The sequence below is a fragment of the Oncorhynchus mykiss genome, chromosome 12 (assembly GCF_057628025.1).
Source record: "Oncorhynchus mykiss isolate SJ-2025 chromosome 12, ASM5762802v1, whole genome shotgun sequence".
In the NCBI taxonomy this organism is placed as follows: Eukaryota; Metazoa; Chordata; class Actinopteri; order Salmoniformes; family Salmonidae; genus Oncorhynchus; species Oncorhynchus mykiss.
The window spans coordinates 8,629,604-8,655,987 of NC_143033.1; the positions used below are offsets into that span (position 1 = coordinate 8,629,604).

The following is a 26,384-nucleotide window of genomic DNA, read 5'->3' on the forward strand; positions in this document are numbered from 1 at the left end:
GCATGCTTTAAAATGGCAAATAAATGATCTTCAACTGTAGCCTAAACATTTGTATTTTGGCAACACTGAGGGAGAAGAACAACTTGAAGAGCGTCAAAACTGTTGCAATTTGCAATATTTTGCTTAAAAGAGTAAATGCTGCTGAAAAGCAACTAATCCCTTTGATGTGGCATCGATATGAGTCAGAAACACGTATTCTCGTGTCAAAAAAAATTCGCTACAGAGTGTTAATAGGACAATTTTGGTCTCGTCTAAAACAACGTTTGAAACCTCAGTGCATTACAATGAGTAAATTAAAGTAAGGCTTGGATTACAATTATGTTAACAAATCATATTGACAAACTCCATCTTCAAAACGCCCCTCCGCCCACTTCGCTTCCCTTCATTGAATGGGGGGCTCTGTTGTGTCATTGCCCCCAATGCATTCAAAGGAAGGCAGACCTATATTGATTGACCAAATCTAATGAAATCAAGTTTCATTGGTCACATACACACGGTTAGCAGATGTTAATGCGAGTGTAGTCAAATGCTTGTGCTTCTAGTTCCGACCATGCAGTAATATCTAACAAGTATTCAAACAATTTCACAACAACAAAGAATAAGAATATGTACATATAAATATATGGATGAGCGATGGCCGAACGGCATAGGCAAGATGCAGTAGATGGTATAGAGTGCAGTATATACATATGAGATGAGTAATGTAGGATATGTAAACATTATATAAAGTGGCATTGTTTAAAGTGACTAGTGATATATTTATTACATCCATTTTTTTATTATTAAAGTGGCTAGAGATTTGAGTCAGTATGTTGGCAGCAGCCACTCAATGTTAGTGGTGACTGTTTAACAGTCTGATGGCCTTGAGATAGAAGCTGTTTTTCAGTCTCTCGGTCCCAGCTTTGATGCACCTGTACTGACCTCGCCTTCTGGATGATAGCGGGGTGAACAGGCAGTGGCTCGGGTGGTTGTTCTCCTTGATGATCTTTTTGTCCTTCCTGTGACATCGGGTGGTGTAGGTGTCCTGGAGGGCAGGTAGTTTGTCCCCGGTGATGCGTTGTGCAGACCTCACTACCCTCTGGAGAGCCTTACGGTTGTTGGCGGAGCAGTTGCCGTACCAGGCGGTGATACAGCCCGACAGGATGCTCTCGATTGTGCATCTGTAAAAGTTTGTGAGTGTTTTTGGTGACAAGCCGAATTTCTTCAGCCTCCTGAGGTTGAAAAGCGCTGCTGCGACCATGTCTCCACAACCAAAGTTATATCCTTTGAATGCCCTGCTGAAGGACCTTAGTTTGTGGAATAGGTGGTTGGAGTTCGTTGGTCCCAAAGTGTGCACCAGTAACACTAGCTTGGTGTGCAATGGCCGGGGGTGGTGGGTATAACCAGAGATACTGGAATATAATGACCTCTCTTGTGTAATTTAGCTAACGACACTAGATCACATTTAGCTGGTTATGTAGGTAGCTATCTTTTGATAAAGCAAGGCAGGTTAGCTAACTTTAGCTAGCGAGGCAGGCTAGATAACATTTTTAGCAAGGAAAGTACAGCTTAGCTAGCCTACCTCGCTAGCTAACGTTAGCTAGACTGCTTCGCTAGCCAGTATTGTAAAGTAATTAAGTAAAATACTTTAAAGTACTACTTAAGTCATTTTTTTTGTGGTATCTGTACTTTACTTCACTATTTATTTGACAAATTTTACTTTTACTGAAACCCAAAAGTACTCGTTACACTTTGAATGCTTAACAAGACAGGAATATGGTCCAATTCACACACTTATCAAGAAAACATCCCTGGTCATCTCTACTGCCTCTGATCTGGCGGACTCACTAAACAGAGAACATCCATGGTCATCCCTACTGCATCTGATCTGGATGACTCACTAAACAGAACATCCCTGGTCATCCCTACTGCCTCTGATCTGGCAGACTCACTAAACAGAGAACATCCCTGGTCATCTCTACTGCCTCTGATCTGGCGGGCTCACTAAACAGAGAACATCCCTGGTCATCCCTACTGCATCTCTGATCTGGAGGACTCATTAAACAGAGAACATCCCTGGTCATCCCTACTGCCTCTGATCTGGCGGGCTCACTAAACAGAGAACATCCCTGGTCATCCCTACTGCATCTCTGATCTGGAGGACTCACTAAACAGAGAACATCCCTGGTCATCCCTACTGCATCTCTGATCTGGAGGACTCACTAAACAGAGAACATCCCTGGTCATCCCTACTGCATCTCTGATCTGGATGACTCACTAAACAGAGAACATCCCTGGTCATCCCTACTGCCTCTGATCTGGCGGGCTCACTAAACACAAATGCTTAGTTTGTAAATGACGTCTGAGTGTTAGAGCATCTCTCTGGCTATCGATAAATACATTTATTTAAATTGTGTCGCCTGGTTTGCTTAATATAAGTAATTTTACATTTTTGATACTTGAGTATATTTTAGAAATTACATTTACTTTTGGTACTTAAATATATTTAAAACCAAATACTTTTAGACTTTTACTCAAGCAGTATTTTACTTGAGTTATTTTATATTAAGTTATCTTTACTTTTACTAAATTATGACAATTGGGTACTTTTTCCACCACTGTCGTTAGCTAACTCTAGCTAGCTACCTCATTACAACTTAGTTAGGTCATAGCTTATACAAGTTTATTGTGTATTGTCTAGATACTTCTGGTTATGTAATGTTGTCATTTGAAAATGCTAGCTGCAGGCTAGCTAACCTTAGCTAGGTATCTAACTTTACTAGCCAAAGTTACAAATCGGATTTGCTAATTAGTTTGTAGCAAATGTATTCTGTATTGTCTAGGACAGGGGTATTCAACTCTTACCCTATGAGGTCCGGAGCCTGCTGTTTTTTTGTTCTACCTGATAATTAATTGCACTCACCTGGTGTCCCAGGTCTAACCCAGTCAATGATAACACCGTCACCAGTCTACACCTGTAAAGCATTGAATTACAGTTTCCACTAGTTACAACAGCCACAAAGTCAAAATGGCTTTACCGTAAAAATGAACAAAAACAAAAACGTAATTGTTGGTCTTCATTGAAGGTTAGGAATAAGGTTAGCAGTGTGGTTAGGTTTAAAAATCACATTTTAAGAAGATAAATTGTAGAAATAGGCAGGGTTTATGACTTTAAGGCTGTGGTAACTAGTGAAGACCTAAAATGAGCTTTAACTGAGTTTCTGCCCTGACGGCTTCATCAACGCTAATGTCTTATGTGTAAAGTTGCATTAAAAATATCCGGTTTGATAAACTAGTAGGTTAAGTACCCAGCTAAGCAAAACAAATGAATATACATTTTATTTGTCACATGCGCCGAATACCACCTTAACGTGAAATGCTTACTTACAAGCCCTTAACCAACAATGCAGTTTAAGAAATAGAGTTAAGAAAATATTTACTAAATAAATTTACTAAATAAATTAAAGTAAAAATAAAAAGTAACACAATAAAATTACATACAATAACGAAGCTATATACCAGTACCGAGTCGGGGCTATGTACGGGGCTACAGGTTAGTCAAGGTAGTTTGTACAGTAGGGGTGAAGTGACTATGCATAGATAAACACGGAGCAACAGCGGTGTAAAAACAAAGGGGGGGGGTCAACGTAAATAGTCTGGGTGGCCTGACTGACAAGCTTGATACCGTTATCTTTGAATGGAGAGAGACCTGGCACTGTGTCAAACATTTTTAGACAACTTTTACGTGTAGTGTTTTATTATTGAATTGTATCTGGCAAACTGGAGGGATAAACCCTGTGTATTCTGAAACCCTGTGTATTCTGCACCAGGATCAGGGAACTACTGTTGTATACGGGACACCACACAGGAAGGTATGACCACTGACATGTTTGCTAAGGTAGCACAGTATCAGTAGAGGCTGGGAATGACAAGGTGAAAATGGTTTATTTGGCAGAACACTACTTATTTGGTATTGTGTAAAGGGCTTATTCTACATGGACCAGTTACATTTGGAAGTTATCAAAACTGTTCATAATATCTACATAAATTCAACAATTGTATTCTCATATTACGATGGAACTTCTTGAAAGCTTACACCTGCATCTCGCCACACATCTTCCTGTAATTCATCTCAACCAACAGGAAGTTTAAGTGGGAGGAAACTGCTGTTGGGCAAGGTTTTAACAGATGGCACAGCTTGGTGATAAGGACACACCCAAGCCAGCTCACGCTTGGCTTCAGTCATGACCAAAGTTCCCTTTAATTGTTTTCGAAACTGAATAAATTTCACATCTCCTGAGTGCAAAAAAAAAAAAAGTATATTCTGGCTCACGTTTAATGTGAAGAGAGTCTGTACCCACTTTAAGTTAGCCTACATGGCCACTTAAAACTATGTGATCATAACGTAGGTCTTTCACATGGAAATAGCTGTTCTATCATTCAGCCAACGGTAGCAGAAAATGTGATGCTCTGTAGGTCAACATTCCATGAGACTTGAAAACAAGCAACCACTTTACGAAATGAAATGCATTATTCCCATACCATTAGCGAATCAGACATGCTACCCTCCGCCAATTGGGTACTTAAGCTAAGTCTCAAAATACAACACTTGCACTTTAAGGACAAGAAATTAGCTATAACTGGGCTGATTACTCAAACTAGTGAAGGATTTAAACAAATGTGCACATGCAGCTCTCGATTTGATCTGAAACCAAGCACATCTACTTACGACCGCTTATGCTGTAAAATCAGTCCATTTCAAAGTGAATGGTACAGAGCCATATGGCAAAGTGTATAGGCCTACTGCAGCTCAGCTTACTGGTCTTTAGAGTACTGCCGGAGTCACGCAATAGAATCCTACACAAATGCCTTCAAGTTTGTACACCAAGTCTGCCAAGGTTCATTTTGTGTCGGTATGTTACATTGACAATTCCCACAGAAGAGAAAAACAATGCTAGTGTTTAAAAGGGGAAACTAGAAAGTTGAGTGCAGTCTTGTGCGCGCTGATATTTAGTGTCGGCAGTCTGAGGGGAGCTGCATGCCTGCGCACAGCTTGGAGGGAACATTTGTTATGGCCGCTAGCATGATCAGCAAGGCAAAAAAAATATAATAATGAGGACCAATCAGCATCTCCCACAAAAACTTAACCCATCATGTGACCCTTCAACCTAGTTACAACCAGATGCCAACCAAGCCATCTTAAAAAAAACACAGCGCTCTATGAAATGTACAACTCAAAACACTTGTTTTTATTAGACGTTACTGTAGACCAAAACAGACTGTCAAACAGGATTTAGTATTCATCCTCCTCATCCTCACAGGCATCCCCAGAGTCTGCCCCCACCTCCTCATAGTCCTTCTCCAGAGCAGCCATGTCTTCTCTGGCCTCAGAGAACTCTCCCTCCTCCATGCCCTCACCCACGTACCAGTGCACGAAGGCTCTCTTGGCATACATCAGGTCAAACTTGTGGTCCAGACGACTCCAAGCCTCGGCGATGGCTGTGGTGTTACTCAGCATACACACAGCCCTCTGGACCTTGGCCTGGTCTCCTCCAGGAACCGCCGTAGGGGGTTGGTAGTTGATCCCCACCTTGAACCCAGTGGGGCACCAATCTACAAACTGGATGCTGCGCCGGGTCTTGATGCTGGCGATGGCTGCGTTGACATCTTTGGGAACCACGTCGCCGCGGTACAGCAAGCAGCAGGCCATGTACTTGCCGCGTCTGGGATCACACTTCACCATCTGGTTAGCCGGCTCAAAGCAGGCGTTGGTGATCTCGGGGACAGAGAGCTGCTCGTGGTAGGCCTTTTCTGCTGAGATGATGGGGGCATAGGTGACCAGGGGAAAGTGGATACGGGGGTAAGGCACAAGGTTGGTCTGGAACTCTGTCAGGTCTACGTTGAGAGCTCCATCGAAGCGCAGGGAGGCTGTGATGGAGGAGACAATCTGGGCGATGAGGCGGTTCAGGTTGGTGTAAGATGGCCGCTCCACTCCCAGGTTACGCTTGCAGATGTCAAAGATGGCCTCGTTGTCCACCATGAAAGAGCAGTCCGAGTGCTCCAGGGTGGTGTGGGTGGTCAGGATGGAGTTGTAGGGCTCCACCACTGCTGTGGACACCTGGGGAGCAGGGTAGACTGAGAATTCTAGTTTGGACTTCTTGCCGTAATCCACAGACAGGCATTCCATCAACAGGGCCCCAAAACCAGAGCCGGTCCCTCCTCCAAAACTATGGAAGATGAGGAACCCTTGTAGTCCAGTGCATTGGTCAGCCTGACGACAGAAGACATGGGATCATTAGTAATTCACCGAATGTTGGAGCTTTGAAAGATTATCAACTAAACATTCAGCAGTAAAACAATCTTATTTTTTGTGGGGTTATGATAAAGTTGAGCCAAGCTAACCAGTCAATGATGTCAATTTAAATGATCTAAACTGGATGGTAAACAGCAGTGGCCCTTTAATCATTCAGCAGCGTACCATTTTGCGCATCCTGTCCATGACAGAGTCCACGATCTCCTTGCCGATGGTGTAATGGCCACGAGCGTAGTTATTGGCAGCGTCTTCCTTGCCACTGATGAGTTGTTCAGGGTGATACAGCTGGCGGTAGTGGCCATTCCTGATCTCATCTACAACAAATCATGGACATGCATATGAACACAATGTTATACCACACAGTACAGAACAGCATCAAAGGCTACAAATATTACAAAATGCATACCATGAACTGTTTGCCAATTTGGGGCAGACAGTCTGCGCCCAGATCTGTTTGTGCAGTCTACATAACTCTTTAAGGTCATTCAATGACAATGAACATAGGCATAAGCAAAACCACAAAACAGATCTGAGACCAGGTTAAGGCCACCACTATACATGCAGCTTCCTTGTCCTCACCCACAACAGTAGGCTCCAGATCTAAGAAGATGGCCCTGGGAACATATTTCCCAGCCCCAGTCTCACTGAAGAAGGTGCCAAACGATGAGTCAGTCAATTGAGGAGCAGTGTTCGCATGGATGGTCCCATCTGGCTGGAAGCCATGCTCCAGACAATACAACTCCCAGCATGCATTGCCCATCTGGACTCCTGCTTGGCCGATGTGGACAGAAATGCACTCCCTCTGTCAAATTTTTTAAAAAAATACTCCTTAGGCCAAAAGTAATCATTTTGAAAAGTCAGAGAGGGAATGGTGTGAACAGCTATGAAGTTATGAGGGATTGTGAGTCCAGTCTCTGGAGAGCAGAAATCATACAGTCCCTATACAGCACAAACTGGGAGGAGAAGGAACATTGGCTGCCAACAGCCATTTTGATCCAACTCCTTGTCTATTTTAATTAAATGTAGCTTCTACAGTAAATGTTCAGAGTATAGGAAATGGGGTGGGGGGGGGGGGGTACAAATCCAAAGAAAAACCCAAACTAATGAAAACGTACTTACCATTTTCTTTGCAGTCCTGGGCTAGGTGTCTTTTTTGAGGAGTTAATTAAAGCTGTTAAACAGTTTCACACATAGTTAATGTAAGTCCAAAGAGGGTCTACCTACATTTTCCACATCAACTTAACCGACACACTCACCTTTGAACACATTCACTGGCAAGTTCACTCATGTGATCAGTTTATATAGCATCAGGTATAGTAGGTGTGGCTTTCAATTGACCTTTGAAAGGGGAAGTGTCTGTTTTTTTTATAACGATCTCGGTCTAGTAGTTTTCAAATCGTTCTAAAATGTAGAAATTACAATGTTGTGTTGCAGGGTTTTTAAATTAAGCCATAAATACACTTTGTTGTCATGTTAACAGAACATGACGAAACTATAGAACCAATCAAAAAAAAATTATCCCAATTTACCATGAACAGGAGCGATGATCCTGTAATATTGACAAGATAGCCGAGTTATCACTCTAACAATGGAAATACAAGTCCTCAATGATTGAAGGCATGCGAGATCATGTGGGACCATTCTAGTTAATGAGAGGGCAGATTGCTGTGTGAACAACAAAGTTATTTTTCTCAAAGTTTACGGAATGCCACGTGCATCCACTTATATCAGTACATTTGTAACAGCCTAAAGATTAGAAAACTTCTATTGGATCAAATAAGCCTCACGTAACTCGACAGTCTCTCATAGATCTCCATACGAAAAGGTCTTATCTCACGCGGACAGATTTTGGACGAGTAAAACCTCTCGCTTCCCCTCTTCCTCTCTGACTTTGGGCGTTGCTATTGGTTGTGACTAATGAGTTCATATATACACTAAATGGGGCGGCAGGGTAGCCTAGTGGTTAGAGCGTTGGCCTAGTAACCGGAAGGTTGCAAGTTCAAACCCCTGAGCTGACAAGGTACAAATCTGTTGTTCTGCCCCTGCCCTTAACCCACTGTTCCTAGACCATCATTGAAAATAATAATTTGTTCTTAACTGACTTGCCTAGTTAAATAAAGATCAAATTACTGCTCTTGACACTCCCAATAATGTTGTTGTTATGTTGTTTTGCTACCATGCTGTGTTGTCATGTGTTGCTGCCTTGCTATGTTGTTGTCTTAGGTGTCTCTTTATGTAGTGTTGTCTCTCTTGTCGGGATGTGTGTTTTTTCCTATATTTACATTGTATTTATTTAACCTTTTTAGTCCCAGGCCCCTGTCCCCGCAGGAAGCCTTTCGTCTTTTGTTCGGCCGTCAATGTAAATAAGAATTTAAAATAAATAAATAAATACAAATTCAACGTAAAATACCTTATAAGCCTCAGTCTACAGTGCCTTTGCATTCCTTTTTAGAAGCACGAGTTTGGCCAGAGTCTGTGGCTTCAGGCTCATGTGATGGTGCTTGGTTAGCAGTCCAGCAGTGGAGAATATCCTCTCCGCCTTGCAGAGCCACTGGGGATGCTAAACACACTTTGGGCTACTCTTGCCAGGCTGGGCAGAGACGCAGAGTAGTTGTTTTTGAATTTTTCTATAGGTAGGCCTAAAGGTTTTTAGGCAACGTCTCCTAACCTGCCATGTTAATTATCCTAACCTGCTGAGTAAATTCTCCTAACTTACTACAAAATAACTTCCAGTCGTAGCTGTACTCCTCTAATCAGAACCCTTGCTATCTGGGATCCTATCTGGGATCCCCATTGAAGTAGAAATGTACAATGGTAAAGGTAAGGGTTATAGGTAAGGGAAGGGGAAGGTTTAAGATTAGGATTTAGGGTAGGGACGTCCCAAGGATACCGGCTAGCACTAACCGATTAACCTTTGGGGTGGTCATTAGTTACCAGAGCCACAAAATCAAAATTATCAATATTGTAAAAATTCATGAAAACATAATAGTGCTTTTTGGTCTTAATTTAAGGTTAGTGTTAGCATAAGGTTAGCAGTGTGGCTAGGGTTAAGGTCAAGGTTAGGTTTAAATCAGATTTTAAGAAGATAAATTGTAGAGCCATAATTATGACAGTTCAAACAGATTTTTCAGAGTGAGTTTTTTTAACTTCCAAGATGTTTTGAACACACCGAAGTCATGGGTAGAAGATTTCCGAGTTCTGAGTTGTTTTGAACACGGCATAACCTTAATCAAAGATGGTGGATAAATGAAGATAGTTCACTCAGGCCGTTTACTACTGAAAAAAAAATAGATCAGTTCCGGTCTACTTAACTAGATGTCTCTCATAGACACCAATGCAATAGCTGCTGGATATGGTCTATACTTAGTTAATTGGGGGACTCTCAATTGTATACTCCTTGCATCCTCCTTCTGAAAATCCATTGGAGGAGAAGGTCAGAGGGGAGGGACCTCTGGCTTTTTCATCCAATGGGTTTTGAGAACAAGGTGAGTAGAGAGGACACAAAGATTATGCCATTGAAATTCTCACATTGACTTTCATTGATCCCCAAAAAATGTAAAACCTTAGCGAGTGGGGCGTCTCGCTTCCTCTTCTGTCTCTGCCTTAAGTCACGTTCACATCCTGTTGGAAACTTTGAAATGTCCAACTCTTTTTTTTTAACTGCTTGTGAGTTGGGTGAAAATAATAGTACACAGAGTGAGAATTTATTTTACTAGGCAAGTCAGTTAAGAACAAATTCTTACTTACAATGACGGCCTACACCAGCCAATCTCGGACGACACTGGGCCAATTGTGCACCGCCCTATGGGACTCCCAATCACAGCCGGCTGTGATACAGCCTGGATTTGAACCAGGTTGTGTGTACTGACGTCTCTAACACTGAGATGTAGTGTCTTAGACAACTGCACCACTTGGGAGGCCAGAGAAGGAGTGGGTTACCGTGGTGAAAGAAGAAGGGAAACATGGCTCTCAAGTTGTGGTGGGAACTAGGAAACCCTTAGACTTGTTCTTTTGTCAGAATGAGGGTTTTTGGACCAATGCTACCTGGGAAATTTGTTTAATGTCTCGAGGAAAATCGATGGAAATGGTGGAGTCGGTGAGAGTTACAAGACGTGGTCTTATTTAGATTTTGTGTGTGTGTCTGCGGAGAAGAAGAAGTGTGTTTTAAGCCTCCAAAAAGATGTAAAAGCAGAATGTTTCCTGTTTCCTGTATGGATTTTTCGAAGCAAATGGGGCTTATTTCTGGGGTGGCACAAGATGTAAAGGCAGATGATATAGCTGAAGACATCGATGGAGTGGTTGGCTCACGTCGACTGACCTGTATGGTGGATGGAGAAAATAACATTCACATCATCCATTACTGTTGTTCTTTGATTAAAGAGTCTCTCCCTTCTCATATAAAGTTAGGATTCATGAGTTAGCCTGTAAGAGTTAATGTGCACAAACCCCTGCAGCGTCATAAATGCAAAAGATTTGTACACATGTCCAGTGTGTCCAGGCGGGAAGAGTAATCATATGCCAGACGAAGTGAAAATGCTGCAATTGTGTAAGTGAACATGCGCCTGAATTCCTGGAGAGCCATGTTAGGGTGAAGGGGGCCAGTGTGTCTCCTATCTGGAGAGCCATGTTAGGGTGAAGGGGGCCAGTGTGTCTCCTATCTGGAGAGCCATGTTAGGGTGAAGGGGGCCAGTGTGTCTCCTATCTGGAGAGCCATGTTAGGGTGAAGGGGGCCAGTGTGTCTCCTATCTGGAGAGCCATGTTAGGGTGAAGGGGGCCAGTGTGTCTCCTATCTGGAGAGCCATGTTAGGGTGAAGGGGGCCAGTGTGTCTCCTATCTGGAGAGCCATGTTAGGGTGAAGGGGGCCAGTGTGTCTCCTATCTGGAGAGCCATGTTAGGGTGAAGGGGGCCAGTATGTCTCCTATCTGGAGAGCCATGTTAGGGTGAAGGGGGCCAGTGTGTCTCCTATCTGGAGAGCCATGTTAGGGTGAAGGGGGCCAGTGTGTCTCCTATCTGGAGAGCCATGTTAGGGTGAAGGGGGCCAGTGTGTCTCCTATCTGGAGAGCCATGTTAGGGTGAAGGGGGCCAGTGTGTCTTCTATCTGGAGAGCCATGTTAGGGTGAAGGGGGCCAGTGTGTCTCCTATCTGGAGAGCCATGTTAGGGTGAAGGGGGCCAGTGTGTCTCCTATCTGGAGAGCCATGTTAGGGTGAAGGGGGCCAATGTGTCTCCTATCTGGAGAGCCATGTTAGGGTGAAGGGGGCCAGTGTGTCTCCTATCTGGAGAGCCATGTTAGGGTGAAGAGGGCCAGTGTGTCTCCTATCTGGAGAGCTATGTTAGGGTGAAGGGGGCCAGTGTGTCTCCTATCTGGAGAGCCATGTTAGGGTGAAGGGGGCCAGTGTGTCTCCTATCTGGAGAGCCATGTTAGGGTGAAGGGGGCCAGTGTGTCTCCTATCTGGAGAGCCATGTTAGGGTGAAGGGGGCCAGTGTGTCTCCTATCTGGAGAGCCATGTTAGGGTGAAGGGGGCCAGTGTGTCTCCTATCTGGAGAGCCATGTTAGGGTGAAGGGGGCCAGTGTGTCTCCTATCTGGAGACGATGAGAAGAGTGGCAGAGTAGTAGAGCAGTGAAGGTTTCTCAGCAGTTGATGAAATGTTACATGTTAAAAATGTGGACTTTTGTATGATTTATTGCAATGGTCATGAACTGTACAGCACAAGCGGAGAAGAGGTCTGAGAAACTTGGAATCATGTGAATGCAGCTGAAAGTTTTGGGGGGGGGGGTTTCGTAATATCACAGCTGTGGCCTTGCTAGGAATTCTGGCAGTAAATGTTCCGCCCTCACAGTCCCCTGAGCCTGTATAGGGATGTATTTTAGAATGGACTGTGCCTTTAATAGGCAATGGAATGGGTTTTGTTTGTTGACATGTCTATTTTGTTGTTTTTTCCCCCCTATCCCGCAATTTATTTTTTTTCTTCTCCCGTTCAATACCCCGTCCAGTTGGTGGTGGTAATGCAACCATTAACATTGGACGCAAACCGCCATTAAACCCCATCGAAGAAGAAGACAGGCTGTGGTCTATCTTGGGTTAGTAATAAAAAATCATCTTTGGTACTGTCTTTTCTGCTACCATTGGTGCACCCGATTAGACTACAATCATCCCATTAGACTACAATCATCCGATTAGACTACAATCACCCGATTAGACTACAATCATCCCATTAGACTACAATCATCCCATTAGACTACAATCATCCCATTAGACTACAATCACCCGATTAGACTACAATCATCCGATTAGACTACAATCATCCCATTAGACTACAATCATCCGATTAGACTACAATCACCCGATTAGACTACAATCATCCCATTAGACCTCAATCACCCGATTAGACTACAATCACCTGATTAGACTACAATCATCCCATTAGACTACAATCATCCCATTAGACCTCAATCACCCGATTAGACTACAATCACCTGATTAGACTACAATCATCCCATTAGACTACAATCATCCCATTAGACCTCAATCACCCGATTAGACTACAATCACCCGATTAGACTACAATCATCCCATTAGACTACAATCATCCCATTAGACTACAATCATCCCATTAGACCTCAATCACCCGATTAGACTACAATTACCTGATTAGACTACAATCATCCCATTAGACTACAATCATCCCATTAGACTACAATCACCCGATTAGACTACAATCATCCAATTTTTATAAAAAAAAAAAAATGGAAATAATCTTACCAATCACAACATTCATATGGTGATATGTGGCGTGGGGTGCAAAGAAAGGCAAACAATCAAAAGTTGACTTGGTTCGGCTTTGGCATGCTGTGACTGGGTCAGAGATGGTATGAGATAGAGATAGTAATGGAGAAGAAAGTGAGAAGAGGTACAAATAAACAGGGGGAATATGGAAGAGAAAGCAGGGGGAGACAAAAAGGGAGCAGGGGTTTGAAGAGGACTCAAATCAAATCAAATTTATTTATATAGCCCTTCGTACATCAACTGATATCTCAAAGTGCTGTACAGAAACCCAGCCTAAAACCCCCAAACAGCAAGCAATGCAGGTGTAGAAGCATGGTGGCTTGGAAAAACTCCCTAGAGAGGTTTATGGAGGTAGAGAGGAAGAAAAGACAGCTTGAGGAGAGCAACTTCATTTCCATCTCCAGAGCGAGGAGGAGGAGGAGGAGGAGGAAGGCCTGTGGTGTAAAGTACTTAAGTAAAAATACTTTAAATTATTACTTTGGTCGTTTTTTTGTGGGGGGTTACTATCTATTTTTGTCAACTTTTACTTTGCTTACATTCCTAAAGAAAATGATGTACTTTTTAAATCCTAACATTTCCCCTGAAACCAAAAAAAGTACACATCACATTTTGAATGCGTAGCAGGACAGGAAAATGTATGTCTGAGTGTTGAAGTGGACCCCTGGCTATCCATGCGTTTTAAAAACAAGAAAATGGCGCCATCTGGTTTGCATAAGATATAGAATTTTAAATTATTATAATTTTTTACTTTTGTTAAATATATTTTAGCAATTACATTTACTTTTGATAATTACGTATATTTAAAGCCAAATACTTATTAGATGTCAATTCTAAAGTGTTAAGATATGGGAGCTTGACACAGAATGCAGTATATGCATACAGTTGAAGTCGGAAGTTTACATACACCTTAACCAAATACATTTAAACTCAGTTTCACAATTCCTGATATTTAATTACTGTAAAAATGCTCGGTCTTAGATCAGTTAGGATCACCACTTTATTTTCAGAATGTGAAATGTCAGAATAATAGTAGAGAGAATGATTTATTTAATATTTGATTTCTTTCATCACATTCCCAGTGGGTCAGAAGTTTACATACACTCAATTAGTATTTGGTAGCATTGCCTTTAAATTGTTTAACTTGGGTCAAACTTTTTGGGTGGCCTTCCACAAGCTTCCCACAACAAGTTGGGTGAATTTTGGCCCATTCCTCCTGACAGAGCTGGTGTAACTGAGTCAAGTTTGTAGGCCTCCTTGCTCGCACACACTTTTTCAGTTCTGCCTGCAAATTTTCTATAGGATTGAGGTCAGGGCTTTGTGATGGCACCTCCAATACCTTGACTTTGTTGTCCTTAAGCCATTTTGCCACAACTTTGGAAGTATGCTTGGGGTCATTGTCCATTTGGAAGACCCATTTGCGACCAAGCTTTAACTTCCTGACTGATGTCTTGAGATGTTGCTTCAATATATCCCAATAATTTTCCTCCTCATGATACCGTCTATTTTGTGAAGTGCACCAGTCCCTCCTGCAGCAAAGCAACCCCCACAACATGATGCTGCCACCCCCATGCTTCAAGGTTTGGATGGTATTTTTCGGCTTGCAAGCCTCCCCCTTTTTCCTCCAAACATGACGATGGTCATTATGGCCAAACAATTCTATTTTTGTATTTTCTCCAAAAATAACAATCTTTGTCCCCATGTGCAGTTGCAAACTGTAGTCTGGCTTTTTTATGGCAGTTTTGGAGCAGTGGCTTCTTCCTTGCTGAGCAGCCTTTCAGATTATGTCGATATAGGACTCGTTTTACTGTGGATATAGATACTTTTGTACCTGTTTCCTCCAGCATCTTCACAATGTCCTTTGCTGTTGTTCTGGGATTGATTTGCACTTTTCACACCAAAGTAGAGAGGAACGAGGAACGCCTCTCCTTCCTGAGCGGTATGACGGCTGCTTGGTCCATGGTGTTTCTACTTGCGTACTATTGTTTGTACAGATGAACGTGGTACCTTCAGGCGTTTGGAAATTGCTCCCAAGAATGAACCAGACTTGTTGAGGTCTACAATTTTTTTTCTGAGGTCTTGGCTGATTTATTTTGATTTTCCCATGATGTCAAGCAAAGAGGCACTGAGTTTGAAGGTAGGCCTTGAAATACATCCACAGGTACACCTCCAATTCACTCAAATGATGTCAATTAGCCTATCAGAAGCTTCTAAAGCCATGACATAATTTTCTGGAATATTCCAAGCTGTTTAAAGGCACAGTCAACTTAGTATATGTAAACTTCTGACCCACTAGAATTGTGATACAGTGAATTATAAGTGAAATAATCTGTCTGTAAACAATTGTTGAAAAAATTACTTGTGTCATGTTGTCACGCCCTGACCATAGAGAGCCCTTTGGTTCTCCATGGCCGGAGCCTTCCACGGCGCCGGGGCCCAATCCGGGCGCGGCGTCCAACCCAACTACATGGCCGGATCCGTGGTCGGGGCGGGGGCAACGACCCGCACCAGAGCCGCCACCGACACTGGTCACCCCCCCCCCTCTCCATTTGGTTTCAGGTTTTGCGGCCAGAGTCTGCACCTTTGGCAGGGGGGATACTGTCACGCCCTGACCATAGAGAGCCCTCAGTTCTCTATGGTGTTTAGGTCAGAGCGTGACTAGGGGGGGGGGGGGGGGGGGGGGGGGTGTTCTAGTCATTTAATTTATATGTGGCTGGTTTGTATGGTTCCCAATTAGAGGCAGCTGGTAATCGTTGCCTCTCATTGGGGATCATATTTAGGAAGCCCTTTCTCCCACCTGCTTTGTGGGCTGTTGTTTTGGTTAGTGCTTTGTGGGCTGTTGTTTTGGTTGGTGCTTTGTGGGCTGTTGTTTTGGTTGGTGCTTTGTGGGCTGTTGTTTTGGTTGGTGCTTTGTGGGCTGTTGTTTTGGTTGGTGCTTTGTGGGCTGTTGTTTTGGTTGGTGCTTTGTGGGCTGTTGTTTTGGTTGGTGCTTTGTGGGCTGTTGTTTTGGTGAGTGCTTTGTGGGCTGTTGTTTTGGTGAGTGCTTTGTGGGCTGTTGTTTTGGTGAGTGCTTTGTGGGCTGTTGTTTTGGTGAGTGCTTTGTGGGCTGTTGTTTTGGTTGGTGCTTTGTGGGCTGTTGTTTTGGTGAGTGCTTTGTGGGCTGTTGTTTTGGTTGGTGCTTTGTGGGCTGTTGTTTTGGTTAGTGCTTTGTGGGCTGTTGTTTTGGTTAGTGCTTTGTGGGCTGTTTTGGTTGGTGCTTTGTGGGCTGTTTTGGTTGGTGCTTTGTGGGCTGTTGTTTTGGTGAGTGCTTTGTGGGCTGTTGTTTTGGTTGGTGCTTTGTGCGCTCTGTGACTGAACGTTTGGTATAGTCTTTGTTTTGTTGTAAGTGTCTCTATTAAATATAATGTGGAACTCTTCGCACGCTGCGTCTTGGTTCACTCATTTCAACAAGCGTGACATGCATAAAGCAGATGTCCTAACCGACTTGCCAAAACTATATTTAATGACTCCAACCTAAGTGTATGTAAACTTCAACTGTATGCGATGAGTAATGCAAAATATGTAAACATTAGAGCAGTATTATATATTCTGCCAAATTAACAATAGGATGTTTAAGTTATTGTCTGAGGGCTTATGTACCAAAGCCTTTAAGATGTTATAACTGCCAGAGGTTTGGGAATGTGACCTGTAAAGAGGTGTGTAAAGGAGTGCTTAAAGCCTGTTGGCCAATGGGAAGTAGTTCAAGCAGTTCATTGTGGATATGTCAGCAAAACCTGAACATGGCTCAAACCCGACCTTGGCGTTTATCATACAGGGATGTGTAGTGTAGGGGTTCATAGGGACAGAGATGTGACTGGCGGTGGAGGGTGGTGACACTTTCATAAAGCAAGGACTTCTTTACAGGATGCTAGGCAAAGGTGTTGAACAGGAATATGTGGTAGTGGAACAGTGGGTGACAGGGTAGGTGGAAGCGAACTACTATAATCCCTGTCAGAGACTGGACCTGAGGGGCGGGTCCACATTAGGCCGGAGGGAGGAGGAGGAGTCAGTGGGTGGAGTAGGCGGGTGGGTGATTGGAAGGGCAGATCAGTTCCAGGAAGGAACTGAGTAATCAGGTGATGGCTCAGGTGGATATGACAGGGGATGTGCACAGTGGGAATAACTGAGTGAGAGCAACGTTAGTGTTAAGGGAGGTGGAGAGCAGTCCCATATTGGACGGAGGAGTGTGGCGTATCGGTGAGCAGTAGGAACAGGGCAATCGGAGTACTGGATATGTACAGTATATGGCAGTAACAGATGATAGCCAAAAGCATTTGTCCAAGTTCCTTCGCCCTCTGTTCTGTCTCCCTCTCTGGTGGCTTCTACCTCAGGTTCAGATCTTCAGAGCTGCCCCCCCCCCCCCCGCCCCTCATCAGACCGTGAGGGTATCTGAGACGCCAGCCCCTGTCATCAGCCATAAGCCATAATGGATTCTAAGGGCTGGCTCGCGTCCATCAATGATGGCTCGAAGACCGGTGACGTCGACCGCCCGAACACCGCCCGAACAAGGAGAGGAACCGACTTCGGGCAGAAGTCGTGACATAAGCAGAGTGTGTTTGTCTATTGTTGTGACTTAGATGAAGATCAGATCAAATTTTATGACCAATTCATGCAGAAATCCAGGTCATTCTAAAGGGTTCACATACATTTTCTTCCCACTGTACGTACTATATACATTTTACGGACACAGTATATTTTACATTAGTTATCTTTTGTTTGTTTTTAGTCCCATTCTTCAGCTCCATTCAACCCCTCCCATTTATCTCTGAACACCATCCAGTCCCATCCTTCAGCTCCATTCAACCCCTCCCATTTATCTCTGAAGACCATCCAGTCCCATTCTTCAGCTCCATTCAACCCCTCCCATTTATCTCTGAACACCATCCAGTCCCATTCTTCAGCGCCATTCAACCCCTCCCATTTATCTCTGAAGACCATCCAGTCCCATTCTTCAGCTCCATTCAACCCCTCCCATTTATCTCTGAAGACCATCCAGTCCCATCCTTCAGCTCCATTCAACCCCTCCCATTTATCTCTGAACACCATCCAGTCCCATCCTTCAGCTCCATTCAACCCCTCCCATTTATCTCTGAAGACCATCCAGTTTTGATTTGCCATATATTTTTCAACTGTGCTGTGATGTTTCATAAAAGTTCCAAACATTTCTATTCTCATAGATTCTACATATTGTAAATTAAAAATATATATTTTTGCTTAGAGTATTATTATATAAATTATTGATTGTCTGTGACTTTTGAAATCACCCAGCAGTGTTCTTTGCACTGGTGGACATAACATGGAAGGGGGTCTGGGGGCCCTCCAATTTTGGGGGGCATCTAAAGCACATTTTCAATAAGTATGGATTAACTCATTTATTTGTCTCTGCCTGCAAATCGTCCCCCTAAAAGGTAGGCTATATCCTATAGGACTATGCAAAACGTAGCAAGTGTTGCTGTCATCATTCTTGCTGCTTTCAGTTCAGTAGCCATGCCTGTGAGATCAGGTGTGTGTGTGTGTGGGGTCTCAATCAAATAGTGTAGACTATGGCCTATGTATGCATAGGCGGAGAAGCACGGGGCAGTTATCTTTCCAAGGAAATTAACTTCCTAAATAGGCCTATGACTAGGCTATAGATTACTACATTGCCCAGAAATAGGCCAAAATATTGATTACCCATATTTCTCCATCTGAAAATCTTCCCACTCATAAAAAGGTAGGCTATAAAAATAGCTCAAGAGAAAGTGCAAGTCTCTCCAACTCTCTCTTCAAATTCCGTAAAGTGGTAGTAGAGTAGTGGCCTGAAGCCACACACTTAATGTGTTGTGAAATCTGTTGTGAAATGTTTTTCAAATTGTATATACAGTAACTGCCTTAATTTTGCTGGACCCCAGGAAGAGTAGCTGCTGCCTTGGCAGGAACTAATGGGGATCCATAATAAATACAAATAGTTCAGCTAATCTGTCAGAGGGGGAGAAAGAGAATGAGAAAGGAGCAACCTGGACTGGTGCCGATCCGGAAGCCAGGGCAGGACCAAACGAGGCCAACAGCCCTAACATCTCATGTATGTAAGATTATGGAACGTTTGATCACGGAGAGACTAACCTACTTTTTGGATAGCAAAGGGTTAGTATCGCCACATCAGAGTGGGTTGAGGAAGGGGAGAGGAACTATAGACCCAGTGCCCCGTGTAGAAGAAGAGGTCAGGAAGGGGAGAGGAACTATAGACCCAGTGCCCCGTGTAGAAGAAGAGGTCAGGAAGGGGAGAGGAATTATAGACCCAGTGCCCCGTGTAGAAGAAGAGGTCAGGAAGGGGAGAGGAATTATAGACCCAGTGCCCCGTGTAGAAGAAGAGGTCAGGAAGGGGAGAGGAACTATAGACCCAGTGCCCCGTGTAGAAGAAGAGGTCAGGAAGGCCCTGGTGAACAAGGAGACGGTTGTGGCTGTCTTTTTTTATGTGGACAAGGTGTACGATATGATTTGGACGGAGGGGTTGCTAATCAAGCTTGATGTTTTGGGAGTAGGAGGTAGAATGTACAACTGGATAAAGGACTTCCTATTTGGAAGGTCTTTCCAGGTGATGGTGGGGAAGTCTATTAGGCAGTTACTTGGTGGATAACGGTACATGGCAGGGGAGCGTGATTAGTCCTCTTTTGTGTTCAATCATGATCAATGATGTTTACTCTCAGGTACGGACATAAATTGGAAGATCTCTATTTGCAGAAAATGGTGTCTTATGGAAGAGAAGAAATGTACCATTAATGTCATTATGTGTTCATGTCCAGAGGCTGTCCTGTTCCATGTCTGTTGCCTATTAAATGTTCACACTTGCTACTCGTCTACCAGCGTCAAACCTTACATAACTAGGGTGTACATCGTTTTTTACGATCTAAAACCAGTCAGGATATTGACATAAGCATGTGTGTTTTTGACAGTCATGATCATTTAGAAACTACTTACATTTTGCGTTGGCGGCTAGCTAACGTTTGATGTGCATTTCTCTGTTTCAAAATCAAATCAAATTAAATTTTATTGGTCACATACACATGGTTAACAGATGTTATTTCGAGTGTAGCGAAATGCTTGTGCTTCTAGTTCCGACAGTGCAGCAATATCAACAAGTAATCTAACAATTCCACAACAACTACCTAATACACACACATCTAAGTAAAGGGATGGAATAAGAATATGTCCATATAAATATATGGATGAGCACTGACCGAGTGTCATAGGCAAGATGCAATAGATGGTATAAAAATAATATATACATATGGGATGAGTAATGCAAGATACGTCAACATCATTATTAAAGTGTCATTAATAAAGTGACTAGTGATCCATTTGTTGCCAATGATTTCAAGTCTGTATGTTGGCAGCAGCCTCTGTGTTAGTGATGGCTGTTTAGCAGTCGAATGGCCTTGAGATAGAGGCTATTTATCAGTCTCTCGGTCCCAGCTTTGATGCACCTAACGCGGTGAACAGGCAGTGGCTCAGGTGGTTGTTGTCCTTGATGATATTTTTGGCCTTCCTGGGACATCGGGTGCTGTAGGTGTCCTGGAGTAGTTTGCCTTTGGTGATGCGTTGTGCAGGCGGTGATACATTCCGACAGGATCCTCTCAGTTGTGCATCTGTAAAAGTTTGTGAGGGTTTTAGGTGACAAGCCAAATTTCATCAGCCTCCTGAGGTCTTCACCACACTGTCTGTGTGGGTGGACCATTTCAGTTTGTCTGTGATGTGTACGGAGAGGAACTTAAAACTTTCCACCTTCTCCACTACTGTCCGGTCTCTGTGCATAGGAGCGTGCTCCCTCTGATGTTTCCTGAAGTCCACGATCATCTCCTTTGTTTTGTTGTTTGAGAGTGAAAGAACTATAATGGCGCTCGGCAGTACACTGCGTGCATAATTATTTGGCAAATTATATTCCTCAGGATTAATTTTATTGTTGAACAAACACAATGCTCTCAGTCAATCCAAAAGGGAATTGAACCTCAAACCTGAATGTTTAACAAACGAAAAGTGAGTTTTGTCTTTCTCAGGGGAATATATAAGTGTGCACAATTATTAGGCAACTAAATTACAAAAATAATTTCTCCCAGCTCACTTGTTTATTCTAAATTTTTAGAGTAAGTGTAACAAATAAGTAACACAAAATGACAACTAAATAACATTTTTGGCCTTTCAAAAATATTCAGTGACCAATATAGCCACCCTTTTTTCAATAACTGCCATGAGCCTTCCATCCATGGAGTCTGTTTCTTGATCTGTTCATAATCAACTTTCGCTGAAGAGCCTCCCAAATGCAGTTCAAAGAGGTGTATTGTCTTCCCTCAACTGTAAATCTCACATTTGAGAAGAGCCCACAAGTTCTCAAAAGGATTTAAGTCAGGTGAGGAACTGGGCCAGGTCATTATTCGGGCATCTTTGAGGCCCTTGCTGGCTAGCCAAGCAGTGGAGTACTTGGATGCAGGTGATGGAGCATTGTCCTGCATAAAGATCATGGCCTTCTTGAATGCTGAGGACTTCTTCCGGTACCACTGATTGAAGAAAGATTCTTCCAGAAACTGGCAGTAAGTTTGGGAGTTGAGTTTCAGTCCATCTTCAACCCGAAAAGGTCCAACTGCCTCATCCTTAATGATAGCATCCCATACCAGTACCCCTCCTCCACCTTGCTGGTGCCTGACTCAAAGTGGTGCCCCTTTGTCCATTACTGATCCAGCCAAGGGTTCATCCATCTGGTCCATCCATCACTCTCATTTCATCTGTCCATAAAACTATTTCTTTGCCCAATCTTGACGCTTCAACTTGTGAATCTTATTCAGTGGTGGTTGTGTTTCAGCCTTCTTGACCTTGGCCATGTCTCTGAGCACTTGACACCTTGTACTTCAGGAAACTCCAGGTAGGTTGTACTTCAGGACACTACAGGTAGGTTGTACCTCAGGACACTAAAGGTAGGTTGTACTTCAGGACACTCCAGGTAGGTTGTACCTCAGGACACTCCAGGTAGGTTGTACCTCAGGACACTCCAGGTAGGTTGTACTTCAGGACACTCCAGGTAGGTTGTACTTCAGGACACTCCAGGTAGGTTGTACCTCTGGACACTCCAGGTAGGTTGTACCTCAGGACACTCCAGGTAGGTTGTACCTCAGGACACTCCAGGTAGGTTGTACCTCAGGACACTCCAGGTAGGTTGTACCTCAGGACACTCCAGGTAGGTTGTACTTCAGGACACTCCAGGTAGGTTGTACCTCAGGACACTCCAGGTAGGTTGTACTTCAGGACACTCCAGGTAGGTTGTACCTCAGGACACTCCAGGTAGGTTGTACCTCAGGACACTCCAGGTAGGTTGTACTTCAGGACACTCCAGGTAGGTTGTACCTCAGGACACTCCAGGTAGGTTGTACTTCTGGACACTGGAGGATAATTGGTGACACTGGAGGATAATTGGTGACACTGGAAGGATAATTGGTGACACTGGAGGATAATGGGTGACACTGGAGGATAATGGGTAACACTGTAGGATAATGTATGACATTGGAGGATAATGGAGGATAATGGGTGACACTGTAGGATAATGGGTGACACTGGAGGATAATGGGTGACACTGGAGGATAATGTGTGACATTGGAGGATAATGGAGGATAATGGGTGACACAGGAGCATAATGGGTGACACTGGAGGATAACGGGTGACACTGGATGATAATGGGTGACACTGGAGGATAATGGGTGACACTGGAGGATAATGGGTGACACTGGAGGATAACGGGTGACACTGGAGGATAACGGGTGACACTGGAGGATAATGGGTGACACTGGAGGATAATGGGTGACACTGGAGGATAATAGTCGATACTGGAGGATAATGGAGGATAACGGAGGATAATGGAGGATAACGGGTGACACTGGAGGATAACGGGTGACACTGGAGGATAACGGGTGACACTGGAGAATAATGGGGGACTGGAGGATAACGGGTGACACTGGAGGATAATGGGTGACACTGGAGGATAATGGGTGACACTGGAGGATAATGGGTAACACTGGAGGATAATGGGTGCCACTGGAGGATAATGGGTGCCACTGGAGGATAATGGGTGACACTGGAGGATAATGGGTGACACTGGAGGATAATGGGTGCCACTGGAGGATAATGTGTGACACTGGAGGATAATGGGTTCCTGGTAGCTTGACGTTTAATTAATCTCAAGTCTTTTGCAGTTAATTTGCCCCTTTTCTTCTCCATGCGTTTTTTGCGCCCCCCAGTTGACTATTCACAACAAAATGTTTGATTGTCCGGTGGTCACGCATCAATAGTTCAGCTATTTCAATAGCGTTGCATCCGTCTAAAAGGCATTTTGCCATTTTTGACTTTTTCAGTGTCAGTTACATCTCTTTTTTTGGCTCATTTTACCTGAGGTAATGAAGCTGCCTAGTAATTAGGAACACCTTGATATAAGGTGTTATTCACTTTCGCCACACCCTCCCTCATTACACAAATACATATCACCTGAAAATGATTCAATCCAATAAGCATTCAAGTTTATATGATTTGGAGTTGGAAAATGTGCATAGAAATAATGATGAGATCAGAATACTCACGTGCCTAATAATTGTGCCCACCGTGTATAGTTGCCTCGCCTTTTTGAGACTTCCAAGTGACTAACGTCATTACAGAAAATTACTGAAACAATGTAAGCTAGCTAGCTAGCTAGCTAACTAGCTTCGTAGAGAGTTGACAAGCAAGCTCACTAGCTAGATTTTGTGTGACATTCAGTCAAAAGTTTGGACACAACTACTCATTCAAGGGTTTTTATTTATTTATTTTTATTACTATTTTCTAAATTGTAAAACTATGAAATAACACATTAGAGTGCATTAGGATAATGGTTAGGGAACCCTGCATTAGGATAATGGTTAGGGAACCCTGCATTAGGGTGATGGTTAGGGAACCCTGCATTAGGGTGATGGTTAGGGAACCCTGCATTAGGGTGATGGAGGGGGAACCCTGCATTAGGGTGATGGAGGGGGAACCCTGCATTAGGATAATGGTTAGGGAACCCTGCATTAGGATAATGGTTAGGGAACACTGCATTAGGATAATGGTTAGGGAACCCTGCATTAGGATAATGGTTAGGGAACCCTGCATTAGGGTGATGGTTAGGGAACCCTGCATTAGGATAATGGAGGGGGAACCCTGCATTAGGATAATGGTTAGTGAACCCTGCATTAGGATAATGGTTAGGGAACCCTGCATTAGGATAATGGTTAGGGAACCCTGCATTAGGATAATGGTTAGGGAACCCTGCATTAGGGTGATGGTTAGGGAACCCTGCATTAGGATAATGCAGGGGGAACCCTGCATTAGGGTGATGGAGGGGGAACCCTGCATTAGGGTGATGGAGGGGGAACCCTGCATTAGGGTGATGGAGGGGGAACCCTGCATTAGGGTGATGGAGGGGGAACCCTGCATTAGGGTGATGGAGGGGGAACCCTGCATTAGGATAATGGTTAGTGAACCCTGCATTAGGATAATGGTTAGGGAACCCTGCATTAGGATAATGGTTAGGGAACCCTGCATTAGGGTGATGGTTAGGGAACCCTGCATTAGGGTGATGGAGGGGGAACCCTGCATTAGGATAATGGTTAGGGAATCCTGCATTAGGGTGATGGAGGGGGAACCCTGCATTAGGATAATGGTTAGGGAACCCTGCATTAGGGTGATGGAGGGGGAACCCTGCATTAGGGTAATGGTTAGGGAACCCTGCATTAGGGTGATGGAGGGGGAACCCTGCATTAGGAGAATGGTTATGGAACCCTGCATTAGGGTGATGGAGGGGGAACCCTGCATTAGGGTAATGGTTAGGGAACCCTGCATTAGGGCGATGTTTGGGGAACCCTGCATTAGGGTGAGGGTTGGAACCCTGCATTAGGGTGATGGTTAGGGAACCCTGTTTTAGGGTGATGGTTGGGGAACCCTGCATTAGGGTAATGGTTAGGGAACCCTGCATTGCGGTGATGGAGGGGGAACCCTGCATTAGGAGAATGGTTAGGGAACCCTGCATTAGGGTGATGGAGGGGAAACCCTGCATTAGGGTAATGGTTAGGGAACCCTGCATTAGGGTGAGGGTTAGGGAACCCTGTTTTAGGGTGATAGTTGGGGAACCCTGCATTAGGGTGAGGGTTAGGGAACCCTGTTTTAGGGTGATAGTTGGGGAACCCTGCATTAGGGTGAGGGTTGGAACCCTGCATTAGGGTGATGGTTAGGGAACCCTGCATTAGGGTGATGGTTAGTGAACCCTGCATTAGGATAATGGTTAGTGAACCCTGCATTAGGATAATGGTTAGGGAACCCTGCATTAGGATAATGGTTAGGGAACCCTGCATTAGGGTGATGGTTAGGGAACCCTGCATTAGGATAATGCAGGGGGAACCCTGCATTAGGGTGATGGAGGGGGAACCCTGCATTAGGGTGATGGAGGGGGAACCCTGCATTAGGGTGATGGAGGGAGAACCCTGCATTAGGGTAATGGAGGGGGAACCCTGCATTAGGATAATGGTTAGTGAACCCTGCATTAGGATAATGGTTAGGGAACCCTGCATTAGGATAATGGTTAGGGAACCCTGCATTAGGGTGATGGTTAGGGAACCCTGCATTAGGGTGATGGAGGGGGAACCCTGCATTAGGATAATGGTTAGGGAATCCTGCATTAGGGTGATGGAGGGGGAACCCTGCATTAGGATAATGGTTAGGGAACCCTGCATTAGGGTGATGGAGGGGGAACCCTGCATTAGGAGAATGGTTAGGGAACCCTGCATTAGGGTGATGGAGGGGGAACCCTGCATTAGGGTAATGGTTAGGGAACCCTGCATTAGGGCGATGTTTGGGGAACCCTGCATTAGGGTGAGGGTTGGAACCCTGCATTAGGGTGATGGTTAGGGAACCCTGTTTTAGGGTGATGGTTGGGGAACCCTGCATTAGGGTAATGGTTAGGGAACCCTGCATTGCGGTGATGGAGGGGGAACCCTGCATTAGGAGAATGGTTAGGGAACCCTGCATTAGGGTGATGGAGGGGAAACCCTGCATTAGGGTAATGGTTAGGGAACCCTGCATTAGGGTGAGGGTTAGGGAACCCTGTTTTAGGGTGATAGTTGGGGAACCCTGCATTAGGGTGAGGGTTAGGGAACCCTGTTTTAGGGTGATAGTTGGGGAACCCTGCATTAGGGTGAGGGTTGGAACCCTGCATTAGGGTGATGGTTAGGGAACCCTGCATTAG

General features: G+C 44.2%; 1 protein-coding gene across 1 annotated transcript; it reads right to left on the reverse strand.

Moving 5' to 3' along the window:
• Positions 1 to 5,207: 5,207 nt before the first annotated feature.
• LOC110536909 (tubulin alpha chain) lies at positions 5,208 to 7,575 on the reverse strand. The gene is made up of 4 exons (XM_021622585.3): positions 7,412 to 7,575; positions 6,872 to 7,094; positions 6,458 to 6,606; positions 5,208 to 6,250 (listed from the first exon to the last, which is right to left on the reverse strand). The coding sequence occupies exons 1-4, from the start codon at positions 7,412 to 7,414 to the stop codon at positions 5,273 to 5,275; spliced, it is 1,353 nt and encodes a 450-aa protein (XP_021478260.2). The 5' UTR covers positions 7,415 to 7,575; the 3' UTR covers positions 5,208 to 5,272.
• Between the last annotated feature and the right edge of the window lie 18,809 nt (positions 7,576 to 26,384).